Consider the following 14,859-nt stretch of genomic DNA (forward strand, 5'->3'; position numbering starts at 1 on the left):
TCTTATACCCAAAGTACAAGTAACAACAACAAAAAAATAGACAAATGAAACCTCCTCAAAATTGAGTATTCTTGAGCTTCAAAGGACTTTGTCAAGAGGGTGAAAAGGCAACCTACTCAATGGGAGAAAATATTTGGAAGCAACATATCTGATATTGGTTTAATAGCCCAGATATAGAAAGAGATCCTAGGGCGGGCCACGGTGGCTCAGCAGGTAAGAGTGCTTGCCTGCCATGCCCGAGGACCCGGGTTCGGTTCCCGGTGCCTGCCCATGTTAAAAAAAAAAAAGAAAAAGAAAGAGATCCTAAAACTCAACAATAAAAAGACAAACAAACCAATTTTTAAAATGGACAAGACATGGACAGACATTTTTCCAAAGAGGATATACAAATGGCTAAAAAGCACAAGATGTTCAACATCACTAGCTATTAGGGAAATGCAAATTAAAACTAGAATGAGATTATCATTTTACACCTACTAGAATGGCCACTGTTAAAGAAAGAAAACTGCAAGCATTAGAGAGGATGTGGAGAAACAGAAACATTTACTCACTGCTGGTCGGAATGGAGAATGGTACAGCTTCTATGGACTACATTTAGCAGTTCCTCAGGAAGCTAAATATAGAACTACCATGTGATCTGGCAATCCCACTGCTTGGTATATACTCAGAAGAACTGAAAACAGGAGCATGAACAGACATTTGCAAATCAGTGTTCACAGAGGCATTATTTACGATTGCCAAAAGAAGAAAACAACTACATGTCCATCAACCAATGAATGGATAAACAAAATATGGTATTTGCATACAATGGAATATTATGCAGGTGTAAAAAGAAATGAAGTCATGATGCATGGGAGTACATGGATGAAGCTTGAGGACATTATATTGAATGAAATAAATTAGACACAAAAGGGTAAACATTTATGACCTAACATGAAACTAAATAATGAACTCATAGTGTTCATATCTAAAACACAATCAACAGAAGATAGAATGAGGACTGAGAATGGAAAGCTGATAAATTATTTGTGCGGAGTATGTAATAAAGTTGATTGTAAATGTTTGGAAAAGAATGCAGGTGATGGAAGCATATTATGTGAGTGTAACTAACAGTGATGGTATAACCGGGCAATTGTGGTTGAAAGGTAAAGTCATTAGAAGGAAACTAGAGGATAAACCATGTATAACATAGTGAACCCTCTTCAGGGTGCAAATGTACTAGAATTGATTGTGGTGATGAACGCACAGTTCTGTGAATGTACTAGAAGACATTATTGTACACTTTATTCAGATTATATGATATGTGAATTTATCTTAATAAAACTGCTTCAAAAAAACTGTAGTAAATTTAAATTTCACTCTAAATAAAATTCTGGGACAGAGATATTTGTTAGAAAGCATGTTTCATTATACAGTTGTCATTCCTGAATTATCACATATCTCTTTATAACAAAAAGTTCACAAAACATTCGAGATTTTAAGCACTTTGGTCAAATTTTGCTCTCTTTGAAAACTGCTATCTCTGCTTCCTGTTAACTTCCACTCTGCTTCCATTACACAAGAATTGAAAGAAAGGGGGTGAAGTCTGACCTTTGTTACCACAGCCTCTCCCTCCAATTCTTTAGGGAGCAGCCTGCAATCCTTCCTGAAATACAGCTGGGAGAACAATCTAAAAGTTGTTTAAACTTTGGGGCAAGTGAGTAGGAGGAAAAGAAAAGAGGCAAGACGTGAAAAAAATATATATGCACTAACAGCACAGCCTCAACATACATGAAACAAACACTAACAAATTTGAAGGGAGACATACAAACATACATATATGACCAATAGAATCTAACTGAGAGATCAGAAATCAACCCTCACATTTATGGCCAAAAGCTTTTCGACAAGAGTGCCAAGTCCACACAATTAGGGAATAATAATCTCTTTAACAAATGGTGCTGGGTAAACCGAATCTCCATATGAAAAAGAATGAAGGTGGACTCCTACCTCACACCTTCTACAAAAATCAACTAAAAATGGCAGACCTAAATATAAGAACAAGAACTATAAAACTACTAGAAAAATACATAGGGAATCCTCTTCAAGAGTTCATGTTAGGTAATGGTTTCTTAGACTTCACACCCAAAGCGAATGCAACAAAAGAAAAATAGAGAAATGAGACCTCATCAAAACTAAAACCTTTTCTTACTCAAAGGACAACCTGTACAATGGGAGAAAATATTTTGAAAACACATATCCAATAAGAGCTTAATATGCAGAATATACAAAGAACTCCTACAGCTCAACCATAAAAAGAGAAATAACCCAATTAAAAAATGGGTTATTGAATAGATTTTTTTCCAAAGATTTACAAATGGCCAAAAAAGCAAATGCACAGACACTCAACACTATGAGTTATTAGAGAGTCAGAAACTCTATAGAAACTCTACAGAAACATCTAGGATGGGGGTAGAGAATAAGGTGTTAATGCTTAAACGGTATAGAGTCTCTATCCGGGTTGATAGAAAAGTTATGGTAATGGATAATGGTGATGGTAGCACAACATTACGAATGTAATTAACAGCACTGAATTATATTTGAAATGTGACTAAAAGACAAAATTTAGTTTGTAATAATGTTACCACAATAAAAACTTAATAAAACAAAACTTAAGCCTGTAGAATACAAACAGTCAACCCTAATGCAAATCACAGACTCTAGTTAATAGTACAATTATAAAAATGTTCTTTCATCAATTGTAATAAATGTACTACATGGGCACAAGGTGTTAATAACAGGGCAATATATGGGAACTCTATATCTTACACATTATTTTTTGTTAACCTACAACTTTTTTAATTAAAAAAATTTTGCGGGGGGTGCAAGGGTAGTTCAGTGGTAGAATTCTTGCCTGCCATGCAGGAGACCCAGGTTTGATTCTCAGTCCATGTACTTTCCAAAAAACAAACAAGTAAAATAAACAAACAAATAAAAATTCAACAAACGGTGCTGCAATAATGGGATACTCACATGGAAAAGTAATGAAATGTGACCCTGCCATACAGCATGCGAAAATAAATAAGCTTTTAAAAAACCCTAAAAGATAGACACTAATATTATTCACATTCAAGAGATGAGGAAACAGATACACAGCATTAAGTAATATGCCAAAGTTCACAAAATTAAAAACTAGTGAGATAGGATTCAAATTCAAGCTTCGACTGCTTTATCCACTATGTTACACTAACTTTCTGGGCCTATATTTCAGCAGGTAACATATGTCTGGAGTAGAATACCACTCGCATTCTCAAATCAAAACAAATAGGCCCCAGTTTCACCCCAGATCCCCTGCTCTGGAAACAAATGCACAGTGGTTAAGTAATATGCCAAAGTTCACAAAATTAAACACTAGTGAGACAGGATTCAAATCCAAGCTTACAGTGCTTATCCACCATGTTACAATAACTTTCTGGGACTACATTTCAGCAGGAACATGTGTCTGGAGTAGAATACCACTCGCATCCTCAAGTCAAAACAAACAGGCTCCAGTTTCACACCAGAGTCCTGCTCTCCCTCCATGAACTGCTTCACTGAACAACTGTTACCAAGTTGACCCTTTGGGAATCTAAGTTTGCAACCCTTGTATTAAACAATAGACTATATATTACAAAACAGTTCTAAAGAGAAATATAGATATTTGAGCAAAATTTAATCTAGTTTTGAAAATCAATTAATGCAATACACCATATCAACTAAATCAAAGCAGAAAAACCACATGATCATCTCGATTGATGCAGAAAAGGCATTTGACAAAATTCAACATCCTTTCCCCACTGAAAACACTTCAAAGAATAGAAATAGAAGGGAATTTCTTAAAAATGATAAAGGGAATATATGAAAAACCCACAACTAATAACATCTTCAATGGGGAAAAACTGAAAACTTTCCCCCCAGGATCAGAAACAAGACAAGGATGTCCACTATCACCACTTTTATTCAACATCATGTTGGAAGTTCTAGCCAGAGCTATTAGACAAGAAAAAGAAATACAAGGCACCCAAATTGGAAAGGAAGAAGTAAAACTTTCACTGCAGATGATATGATAATATATGCCGAATACTCCAAAAAAATCCACAGCAAAACTACTAGAGGTAGTAAATGAGTACAGCAAAGTGGCTGGTTACAAGATCAACACTCAAAAATCTCTAGTGTTTCTCTACACTGGTAATGAACAATCTGAGGGGGAAATCAAAAAAAGAATTCCATTTACAATTGCAACCCCAAAAGAATAAAATATTTAGGAACAAATTTAACTAAAGAGACAAAAGACCTATACAAAGAAAACTACAAGAAACTGTTAAATCACAGAAGACCTAAATAGATGGAAGGGCATACCGTGTTCATGGATTAGAAGACTAAATATAGTTAAGACGTCAATTCTACCTAAATTGATTTACAGATTCAATGTAATACAAATTACTTTTCAGAAATAGAAAAACCAAATTTATCTGGAAGGACAGGGTGCCCAGAAGAGCTAAAAGTATCCTGAGAAAAAAAAATGAAGTTGGAGGTCTCATGGTACCTGACTTTAACGCATATTATGAAGCTACAGTGGTCAAAACAGCATGGTACTGACATAAAGATAGATATATTGACCAACGGAATCGAATAGAGTGTTCAGATATAGACCCTCTCATCTATGGACAATCGATCTTTGATAAGGCAGTCAAGCCAACTCACCTGGGACAGAACAGTCTCTTCAATAAATGGTGCCTAGACAACTGGATATCCATACGCAAAAAAAATGAAAGAGGACCCATATCTCACATCCTATACAAAAGTTAACGCAAAATGGATCAAAGACCTAAACATTAGGTCTAAGACCATAAAACTTTTAGGAGAAAATGTAGGGAAATATTTTATAAATCTTATACTTGGAGGTGGTTTTATAGACCTTACACCCAAAGCAACAGCACTGAAGAAATAAATAAATAAATGGGAACGCCTCAAAATTAAACATTTCTGTGCATCAAAGAACTTCATCAAGAAAGTAAAAAGACAGCCTACACAATGGGAGACAATATCTGGAAACGACATATCAGATAAAGGTCTAGTATTCAGAATTTATAACGAGATTGTTCAACTCAACAACAAAAAGACAGCCAATCCAATTACAAAACGGGCAAAAGACTTGAACAGACACTTCTCCAAAGAAGAAATACAAACGGCCAAAAGGCACATGAAGAGATGCTCAACTTCTGAATTCTTGATATTCTCACAAGCAGTGTGGACAAGCAAAGCTATAAGCTGAGCTCCCAGTCTTGGGGTTTGTTCATATGAAACTTAACCCCACAAAGAATAGGTCAAGCGTACTTAAAATTAGGCCAAAGAGTCACCCAAGACACACTCTTTCGTTGCTCAGATGTGGCCTCTCTCTCCAGCCAACACAACAACCAAGCTCACCACCCTCCCCTTGTCTACATGGGACATGATTCCCAGGGGTATGGACCTTCCTAGCAATGTGGGACAGAAATCCTAGAACAAGCTGAGATTCAGCATCAAGGGATTGAGAAAAACCCTAGAATGAGCTGAGACTCAGCATCAAGGGATTGAAAACACCTTCTCTATCAAAAGAGGGAAGAATGAAATGAGACAAAGTGGCAATGGCTGAGAGACTCCAAACAGAGTCGAGAGATTATTCTGGAGGTTATTCTTATGCATTAAGTGGATATCACCTTGTTATTCAAGATGCAATGGAGAGGCTGGAGGGAACTGCCTGAAAATGTAGAGCTGTGTTCCAGTAGCCATGTTTCTTGATGATGATTGTATAATGATATAGCTTTCACTATATGACTGTGTAATTGTGAAAACCTTGTGGCTGATGCTCCTTTTATCTACCTTGTCAACAGACAAGTAGAACATATGGAATAAAAATAGGGGGAACAAATGTTAAAATAAATTTAGTTTGAAATGCTAGTGATCAATGAAAGGGAGGGGTAAGGGGTATGGTACGCATAACATTTTTTTTCTGTTTTCGTTTTGTTTCTTTTTCTGAATAGACGCAACTGTTCCAAGAAATGATTATGATGATGAATATGCAACTATGTGATGATATTGTGAACTACTGATTATATATGTAGAATGGAATGATCAAAGTAGGAATGTTTGCATTTTCTTTGTGTTTTTTGGTATATAAAAAAAATAAAATAAAAAGATTAAAAAAAATTTAATCTAGTTTCATTTAGAAGGATCAGAAAGGGGTGATAATATGGAAAAATTCAAGAGACCGCAATTCTTCAACTAATTCATATCATGCTAACTAGGTATTAGGTGTTGTGTGACATAAATACAATAATGACTTTGATGTGGTGTTTTCAAAAGCTTGTAAAGTCTATTAGAAGAGTACAGTATAATTAAAAATAACTGAAAACTTGTTTTTTTTAATAATTTCTAATAAAGTAAAATTTACATGAAATGATCTGTAAGATATACCAATAGCAGGACACTCTAAACAGTATATCATTTATGTAAAAAAGAAACAAATATGTCCATACAAATACATAATTCTATATTACACAAATGCATGATCATGTAAAAAGTTCTGGAAGGATTTATACCAAACTAGTAACAATTGTTCTCTCTGAAAAGGGACCTGAGATTGGAGATGGTATTCAAAGAACACTTAACCTTTTTCAGTATTTTTTGTCATTTTGCTCCAGGAATACACTCATGAATTATTTGTATATATAAAAAAAATTTTAATCACTTTAATAAAAAGCTATTAATAAAATAATACATATAACATCATGCAGCTTATGCAGGTGATTATGAATCAAAAGTCCTCTATCTTTTCAGTAATTGCCATGTGAGATTCACAATTCCACTTATCAAGCAAAAAGTGAAAAGGACAAATAATCTCATTAACAGTTGGTAAATTGGGCATAATCAGAATTACAATCTAATCACCTGTCAATTTAATGCTTTTTGTGCTACTGGTTAAATAGTGCTCTTTATTTATATTCAAGGATACACAAAGGAGGATAAAAAGAAGCAATGGGTATAAGAGACTAGGTGAGAGAAAACTGAGAAGAGGGATGTGAATGTAACAACCAGGGAAAAGTAGAAGGAAAAAAAACACGTAGCACGTAATTAGAATGGTGAATGTGCACTTAAAATTTAAAGGATACGGACATGGTATATAGTTCACAGTATTTTCTCACAATTCCTAATAGAAATCCACATTTCTTTTAGTATGCTGTAGCTACTTAAATGACATATAAAAATGAAGGCCAGGAATGGAAACTGTTCTGTTCTAAATTATTACAATCTAAAAAAAAAGGGGCATACTACAAAGACAAACACCAGCCTCTTTGCAGATGAATCCAGTAAGTTCAACACAATCCATTCCTGTTACAATTATCCATAAAGTCAGCCAAGGTAATATATGTCTTCCTTTATTCTCTATGATTTCTCTGAAAAATGAATTATACTTTTCAAAAGGACGTACTTCTTCGCATGGGCTCCTAATGAGACATACCTACCAAAAAAGCCATCACAAATGCTAGCATGTTAAAGTCCAACACTACAAAAGCTTTCACATTAAAGGTGAATATGTTTTTTAGACAAAGGTTTATGGCTTTTCTGCTTGAGGTATAAAAATATAAGCATGCCTTTTCTATATAATAGCCACAAAGTAGTATAAATAATACATTAAAAAAATTATAAAGAACAAAAAAAAATTAACAAAAAAGAATGATAAATAGTATTAACTATCAACAATTTTACATAATTCTGAGATATTCTCTCCAAAAAGGTAATCTGATTCAAGAGTAATAAGAATTACTTCTCACACCATATTTTATCTTTCAGGTATTCAAATGGTATACATTTGATATGATAATGATAATGATAATGATAATGGAAGACCTCTAATATATAGCATTTCTTTAAAAAATGCAGCCCCAGTACAATTTTTCACAAGGTATTCATCTCAAAAAACTAGCCCCACAAGGTTCCTTGGGGATTAAAAAAAAGGATTTGGGGGAAATGATGTTCAAGGGCGAAAGTCTCCCAGGCAATGTCAGACATGATTCCAGGGATGAGCCTGGCCCTGGCACCATGGGATCGACAATGCCTTCCTGACCAAAAGGCGGAAAATACATGTAACCAAAAAAACTGTTTCAGTGGCTAAGACTGCTCAAATAGAGTCAAGAGGCTATTCTGGAGGCTCCTCTCACACAAGATTCAGTTAGTTATTGCTAATTACCATGGTTTGCCAAATCCCAACCAAAACCATTAACTGTCAATCCTAAAGAACACCTAGGGCTCTATCTGAGATTCTATAAAAGTTTCAAGCACTAAGACTTTTTTTCAAGAACTACAACCTCCAGATGGTTCCTAGGCCAGATAAATCCTGAAACTCAGAGCGGCTAGCCTCTCCAAGAGCATCAATTTGTACTATCCCCCTATCCCATATTATCGACACTCCTTGACAGCATGAAAAAGTTAGAATGGGCAGAGCCCAAATACCACTAAAGATTGGGAGAAGGATCAAAGTAGAAGCCGGAGCTATAACAGAGAAGAAAGGATTTAACAATTAAGTATGACTGCTGAATCATTATACTGATATTTCTTTTAGTCTTCCATGTCCTGGAAAAGCAAGAAAAAGGCTAAAACTGTGGAACTGTAACCCACACCAAACTCTGAAATCTGTTTCAAAACTACTTGCTATAATGTACTTTAAAATTTATTGCATTTTAGTAAATATATTTTACAGTAAAATGTTAAAAAAGGGAATTGATCAATTAAATATGGCAAACACTGCTTATTTTAGATCTCCATCATGAAAATGTTCCCTACATAACATAGTACCTGCCTAATAAATTTTACATACATATTAAAGTTTTCTTTGTTGACAAAATTATTTTTTCTATTCATGTTCCTTGGAGCATGCCCTGGTAATGTTAGGGTGCATAAAATTTAAATGATTCTAGATTTTTTGAACCACCCTCAACAATCTGCATAATAAACCTTCAAAAAAGCCATACAGTATTTAATAGACACTACCTAAAAGAATGTAAGAGATGTCTTTGGTTGGATATAGAACACAAATTATGGTTTCTCAGGAATAATTATTGCAAGATAGGTCATGAAAGAAAATATATCGATTATGACATTGACCTGATATTAATGAACCATCAACCCAAATAGTTTGACTATACCTTTATAGTAATGCAGTTTAAAATGTGCTAGGCCAAAGCAAAGCTACATCGACATTTAAGCCAATACCCCTTACTAACAGTTTTTATTAAGAAAAAATACAGCTGTGTCTATATGGTTAGCCTTTTGCTTTCTGAGCCAGCTGGTCAAAGTTTGATCTAAAAAGAAACACAATGAAAGTACCGTAATTCTGCACATTAGCCACTTTCATATTCAAGGATCCAACCGGAGAACACAAAATGACCCTACGATTTGTTGTCAGATGTTAACATCTATCTTGATATTTTCAAGAAATTAGCTTTCTTAAAAGGTGCTAATGGAAGGCATATGGAAAATTAAGCATGTATGAGCATTCAAAAGCATTAGGAGGAGTCTTATAACGATACTGTTTACATGTACACAGCAAAGTTCCAAGGCTTAGGGGGCTTCAACCACAGAAATCAGTGTTTTTCTCTAGCACAAGTTAAAAAAAAAAGGAATAAACTCTTAAAGTACTTGACTCTAAAATTTTAACATATAAAATTTGGGCTTAAAATATTCAGTACTTTATACCATTATTGACTATCATACGACACAAATACAAATATTTACTAGTTTATTAGTTCCAAAGAACATTAAAGTTGATTTCACTTGAAAGTACTCTTAACTGAAGGTATGAAAACATTAGTAGTAGGCAACCAAAAATCATACTCTCACACATTTAGAAGATATTTAAGTTCAATAACAAAAAGCAGGAAAACAAAGCTCAGTTAATCTGGAAAATTCCTTAAAGTAAAAAGTTTGATGTAATAGATTCACTCATTCCAGAACTTTGATTCTTCAATCTTTACAAAATATTGTTTTAGCACCTAGTAATTTGTAAACTATGATTACAGACCTGTGATTTATTTCATATAGAACTAAATTCATTTAGCAAGTATTTATTGAGCATCTACTACTGTGGAAAAACAAATATTAAAATGTATGTTTAAAAAAATGTATGTAAGCCCTGCCCTCAAGAAATTTAAGAATCTAGAAGAGATGAGACATACACAAATGGTGGAAAGTGGTAGAAAGTATAAGAAATGTGCAATCCAGTTAAAATGCAAAGACAGCTCAGAGGGGAGAGAGGTTATCTGCAGTTTGATGGGAAGAAAGGATTCAGATTAAGGAAGGCATTGATGATAGGATTTGAAGGACAGGTAAGAAAAGAAGCCTTTCATTGGAAAAAGATGAGAAACAGCATCTTGGGAAGTCACAATGAAAATCATTAAAACTGGCAAAAATGTGAAAAAGACTAGACAATACTACACGATAATACAATCAGAGTTTCCAGGCTCTGGCAACTCAAATATCCAGGTCAAATCAAACCATCAATAAAAAGTCTCATTTTGTACCATATACACTCTAATGATGCTCTATAAATACTTCTAAATTACTAGCCCGTGATCCTTATACCTGTTGTACTATCTGATGGAATGACATGGTGAAACAAGTTTTATTCATACACATCTCATCCCTTTGGAAGACAAATTACTTTTCTAATTTTGAATTGTACATGCTCAAAACTAGACAAAAACAAATATCTTCATTCTCCTATAGATTTATATATATATATAACACACACAGACTTAACCCTCATTTTGGAATCATGGCATATTTATGACCTTCACTGTGGCAAGGTCAAAGTGTTCTAGTCCCAACTGCAATATTATGCAAGTTGCTTTAGTATCCTGTGCCTTAGTTTCCCAAACTGTAAAATGAGAGGTTTACACCTGAACAATGTGCAAGGGCCCTTTCATCTTTAAAATCCTATACTCTGTAAGTCATACACCACCTTTTCTACAGAAGACACTGTGACAAGGACAACTACCAACAAAAACAAAAGAAACAGGGTATTCTTCCCATAACCCACATGTAACAACAACTACTCATTAGTGACTACCTACTAAGTGCCAGGCTCTTTCTACATATTTAACTTAAGCCTCATTACAACCATGAAGAACAGACATTTTTCTTTTACTCACAGAGCCACCTTCTGCCTGTCTAGCAATCACAGGTGGAAGGTGACAATTCAAATCAAGACTTAATTCCAAAGCAAGCTCTAATAAACCACACTTATAATTTACTGACTCAAGCAAAAGCCAGACAGGGTAATGGCTATGGTAATCAGGAAAAAGTATGTTCTTCTCATAGAGCAGCTCAGCTGCCTTGCTGGCACGTGAGAATGGACAAGAGAAGTCACATCAATTGTGTGTATGGGTAAAAATCTCCTGACTTTCAGAAGAAGGAAACAGAGTCACCAGCTTCCAACTCTGCTTTAGAGAGTTTTAACAGAGACCTGTGAAGTTAATTGTAATAGTATTACATAAATTTCCAAAATTCTCAGATAAGTTATTAAAATATGGGCATCAGCCAGTAAAGCCTAGGCTTTTAAGTAAGGCGAACTTGGGTTGAATCCTGGCTCTATTACTAGCAATACGACTTTGGTTAAGTTCTTCACCTCTCTAAGCCTCATTTCTTCATTTGTAAAGTGAAGATACTATCACTTACCCTGCCAGTTTGGAAAATGTGGAGTATAAAAAGCTCAGCACAGTATTTAGCACAGGTAAGAGCTTGACAAATGAAAACTATTATTACCCTTCAGTGCTCTGGTAAAGTGAAAGCTACTATTACTCTTCAGGACCCCAGAACAAAGTTATGCCTGTGAATGTTACTCCAGGTTTACCTTTAAAATATCATCTTTTGTCACTAAATCCAAAATTATTCAGAAATTAAGTTTATTTTTAAAAGTGTCTTACACTCATTTCCCAGACAAACGAACCAACCTTCAAAACAAGATTATCCTAAACCTAAAACCTCAGCAACCATCAAACCCTTTCTCATTCGCTAACAATATTTTTTAAATGACAATAATACAAATGGTATTATCACGAATTCAGACCCAGTGACTTCTAAATGGGATGGGTGGGAGTGCAAGCGAGAGATGTGCGAAAGATCACCACTAACATCCAAGCGAGTATTTGCCAAATGGCATATATTTGGGTGAGACCGAAAAGCGGCATTTAAACTAGTAATACTTGGCAGAACGACCTTCCTTTAAGTTGGAAGGGACAGGAGCAGGTGGCTTTGTGCCCCAAATTATCATTTTATTCTTAGCCACACGCTCTCGTCAACAGCTGGGTTTTAAAGCTTCTTGCAATCAACCCCAAAGTCCCAATTCAAGACCGCGAGGGAGGGAACAGGACTTCAAGTCCCTCTCCGGCGGTGGAGACACGCGCAAAAAGGAAAGGAGGATGCCGGGGCTCCGAGGGGCGTGGGAGTCAGGTCCTGCAATCACTAATCAGGACGCGTCCCTTCCCGGGCGGTACCACTCCAAAACCACCCTCCTCGCCGGGCCTGCGGAGCTCCGGGGTGCGTGTGCTATCAGCCCCACCGAGCCGCGGCGGTGGGGACTGTGTTGGGTGTGTAAGGGGACTGCTCGAGGTTTCAGGAGAGGAAGGGCAGTAAAAGCGGAAGACGGCATGCGGACCCCAACCCACTAAGAGCGCGGAAGATGACCTCTAGACCCCGGGTGCTCCGACCCCCTTCCCTGCCCGGACCCCTTCCCTGCCCGGACCCCTTCCCTGCCCGGACCCCTTCCCAGCCCGGACCCCTTCCCAGCCCGGACCCCTTCCCAGCCCGGACCCCTTCCCAGCCCGGACCCCTTCCCTGCCCGGACCCCTTCCCAGCCCGGATCCCTTCCCTGCCCGGACTCCTTCCCTGCCCGGACTCCTTCCCTGCCCGGACCCCTTCCCTGTCCGGACTCCTTCCCACGTCCGACCCGCCACTCCTCTCACCGTCTCGGCTTCTGTGTGCTGGGGTCCGGCACTCTGACCCCCCATGACCCCGCGGAGAAAATTCATCTTGCCGCTCGGTTACCGGTACTACCGGCCCCTTCGGGAAAGAATTACTTCCCCCGCCCTCCGCAGGGTCAGACCCCTAAACTCGCACTCAGTACCCCCCAGCCACCGCCGCTGCCTCCAACTCGGCGGCCGCCCCAGCCCCCTAAGCCCGGAAACAGCCTCCACCACTGCCCGAGATGCGCATGCGCGGGAACGTGGCATTACGTGGCGGCTCCAAGGGCGAAGGCAAAGGGGGGGAGCTGGAAAGAGTAGGTAGGGGAGGCCCGCCGCGGGCGTCAGTTCAAGCTCCGCCCGGCGCACACGTCCCGCCTCCTGCCGCAGGGGCACGCCTCCTACTCCAGCCCATCGCGGACCCCACGGGCTAGTTCCAGCCACCCACGTGGTCGGAGCCCGGCCCAGTAGACCTGTGAGGATCCGAACAGTCTTCGTGTTTTGGCTTGTAGGGTCCTTAATTGTCTTGGAGCGGGACTTATTGCAAGCTCACAAATCTGGGGTCGTATTTTGTTGAGTCGAAATTGAAATTTTGCTTCTGCCGACGTGACAGGTAAGGGAGGTAATGTCCCCGGGAGGGTTTGTTTGATTTTGCGGTTTAGGAGTATGAGCGTTGTGGCTTTCTGATGCCAGCAAATTGTATTTCTTTACAGGGCTTTGTTTGTTGATAAAAAATAAAAAAAAAAGGTGCTAGAACCCCTTCATTCCAATGCCACTGGAGGGCGCGTTTCTAAGCTCTTCCCCTTCAAACGTGCTAAAAGAAATTCCTAGATCTAAACACCGGTATTTTGAAGTATTGTGAACCTTGCATTTAGCTTTTTAGATCTGGCAGCCAGTAGCCAAATGTTTTTTTTTTTTTCCCCCAACATTTCCAGTGCTTTTTTAAAAATTCAAAATGTCATTTTTTTCAAATGTTCCTTTCGAAATGAAGTTGCCCTGCACATATGCTTCTAGCATTGTAAAATTTTTGAGGCTAAAAAAGCACACGGTCTTGTTAGTTCATTGCTTCCTGTACCTCTCACCCTTTGGGTTGCCAGCAGATCTCAGATTCAGCATTTAAAATTGAACTCATTATCTTCCCCATCCTCCCTTAAATTAAAAAAAAAAAATCAATATGCTTCTACTGTGTGCCCTGCCGTGGTCAATATTACCGCTGTGCAACGATTGCCTAAGCCAGATGGAGGAAACTGGAAGGAATCTTAGACTCTGACTTTTACCCCTACTTGTCCAGTAATCAGTCATCTGCCCTCCATCCTCTCTGCCTCTGACATAGTTTATGTTCTTATCATTTCTCACCTAGATTACAGCAATAGCCTCCCAACTCGTCTGTCTGCATTCAGCCCTGGCTTCTCTCCAGTCCAGTCCACCGTGAGCAAGCCTAACAACAACAAAACATCTGATCACGTCACTCCTTTTTAAATTATACAGTGTCTCCACATTCCTTCCATAATAAACTTCAGACTCCTTAGCTTGGTAAACAAGCCTGTTGTGATCTGGCTCCTGCGTACCTTTCCAGCTTCTACTTCCCCACGTTCTCAGGACAGTATTCTTGTGTCTGGGTATACCCTTCCCTTTCTCCTCTTCATCAAGCAAACTCCTTTTACTTCTTTAAGACTCAACACTAACATCACCTCCTGAAAGAATTCCCTGAAGTCCAAATGCATATCTATATGGTTTTAATATGTAGTAGACACTCAACAAATGCTTGTTAAACCAAACTTAAGGGCAGGGATTATGTTACTCATTTTTGTATCTCTGTTGCTTAGCACTGTCTTGTAGAAGG

The 14,859-nt window shown here is 37.8% G+C and overlaps 1 protein-coding gene and 1 long non-coding RNA gene across 5 annotated transcripts in view; one reads left to right on the forward strand and one right to left on the reverse strand.

Annotated features, from left to right (window-relative positions):
- Positions 1 to 13,264, reverse strand: part of USO1 (USO1 vesicle transport factor) — a 185,650-nt gene extending 172,386 nt beyond the window's left edge. For 2 of the 3 annotated variants that reach the window (XM_077143147.1, XM_077143149.1), the window contains exon 1: positions 13,020 to 13,263. In XM_077143147.1, coding sequence (XP_076999262.1) covers positions 13,020 to 13,085 — 66 coding nt within the window. In that variant the 5' untranslated portion in view covers positions 13,086 to 13,263. Of the gene's footprint in view, positions 1 to 13,019 lie in introns of all 3 variants that reach the window. The other variant, XM_077143146.1, reaches the window with a different exon arrangement.
- On the forward strand, positions 12,760 to 14,544 carry LOC143668375 (uncharacterized). Of its 2 annotated transcripts, XR_013168421.1 has the most exons (3): positions 12,760 to 13,103; positions 13,529 to 13,629; positions 14,377 to 14,544. It is a non-coding gene; the product is annotated as an uncharacterized LOC143668375 (long non-coding RNA). The 2 variants fall into 2 exon arrangements; XR_013168420.1 differs by lacking the exon at positions 12,760 to 13,103 and having other exon boundaries at positions 13,345 to 13,629.
- The last annotated feature ends 315 nt before the right edge of the window (positions 14,545 to 14,859 follow it).

This window comes from Tamandua tetradactyla, chromosome 24 (genome assembly GCF_023851605.1).
Source record: "Tamandua tetradactyla isolate mTamTet1 chromosome 24, mTamTet1.pri, whole genome shotgun sequence".
Classification (NCBI taxonomy): Eukaryota; Metazoa; Chordata; class Mammalia; order Pilosa; family Myrmecophagidae; genus Tamandua; species Tamandua tetradactyla.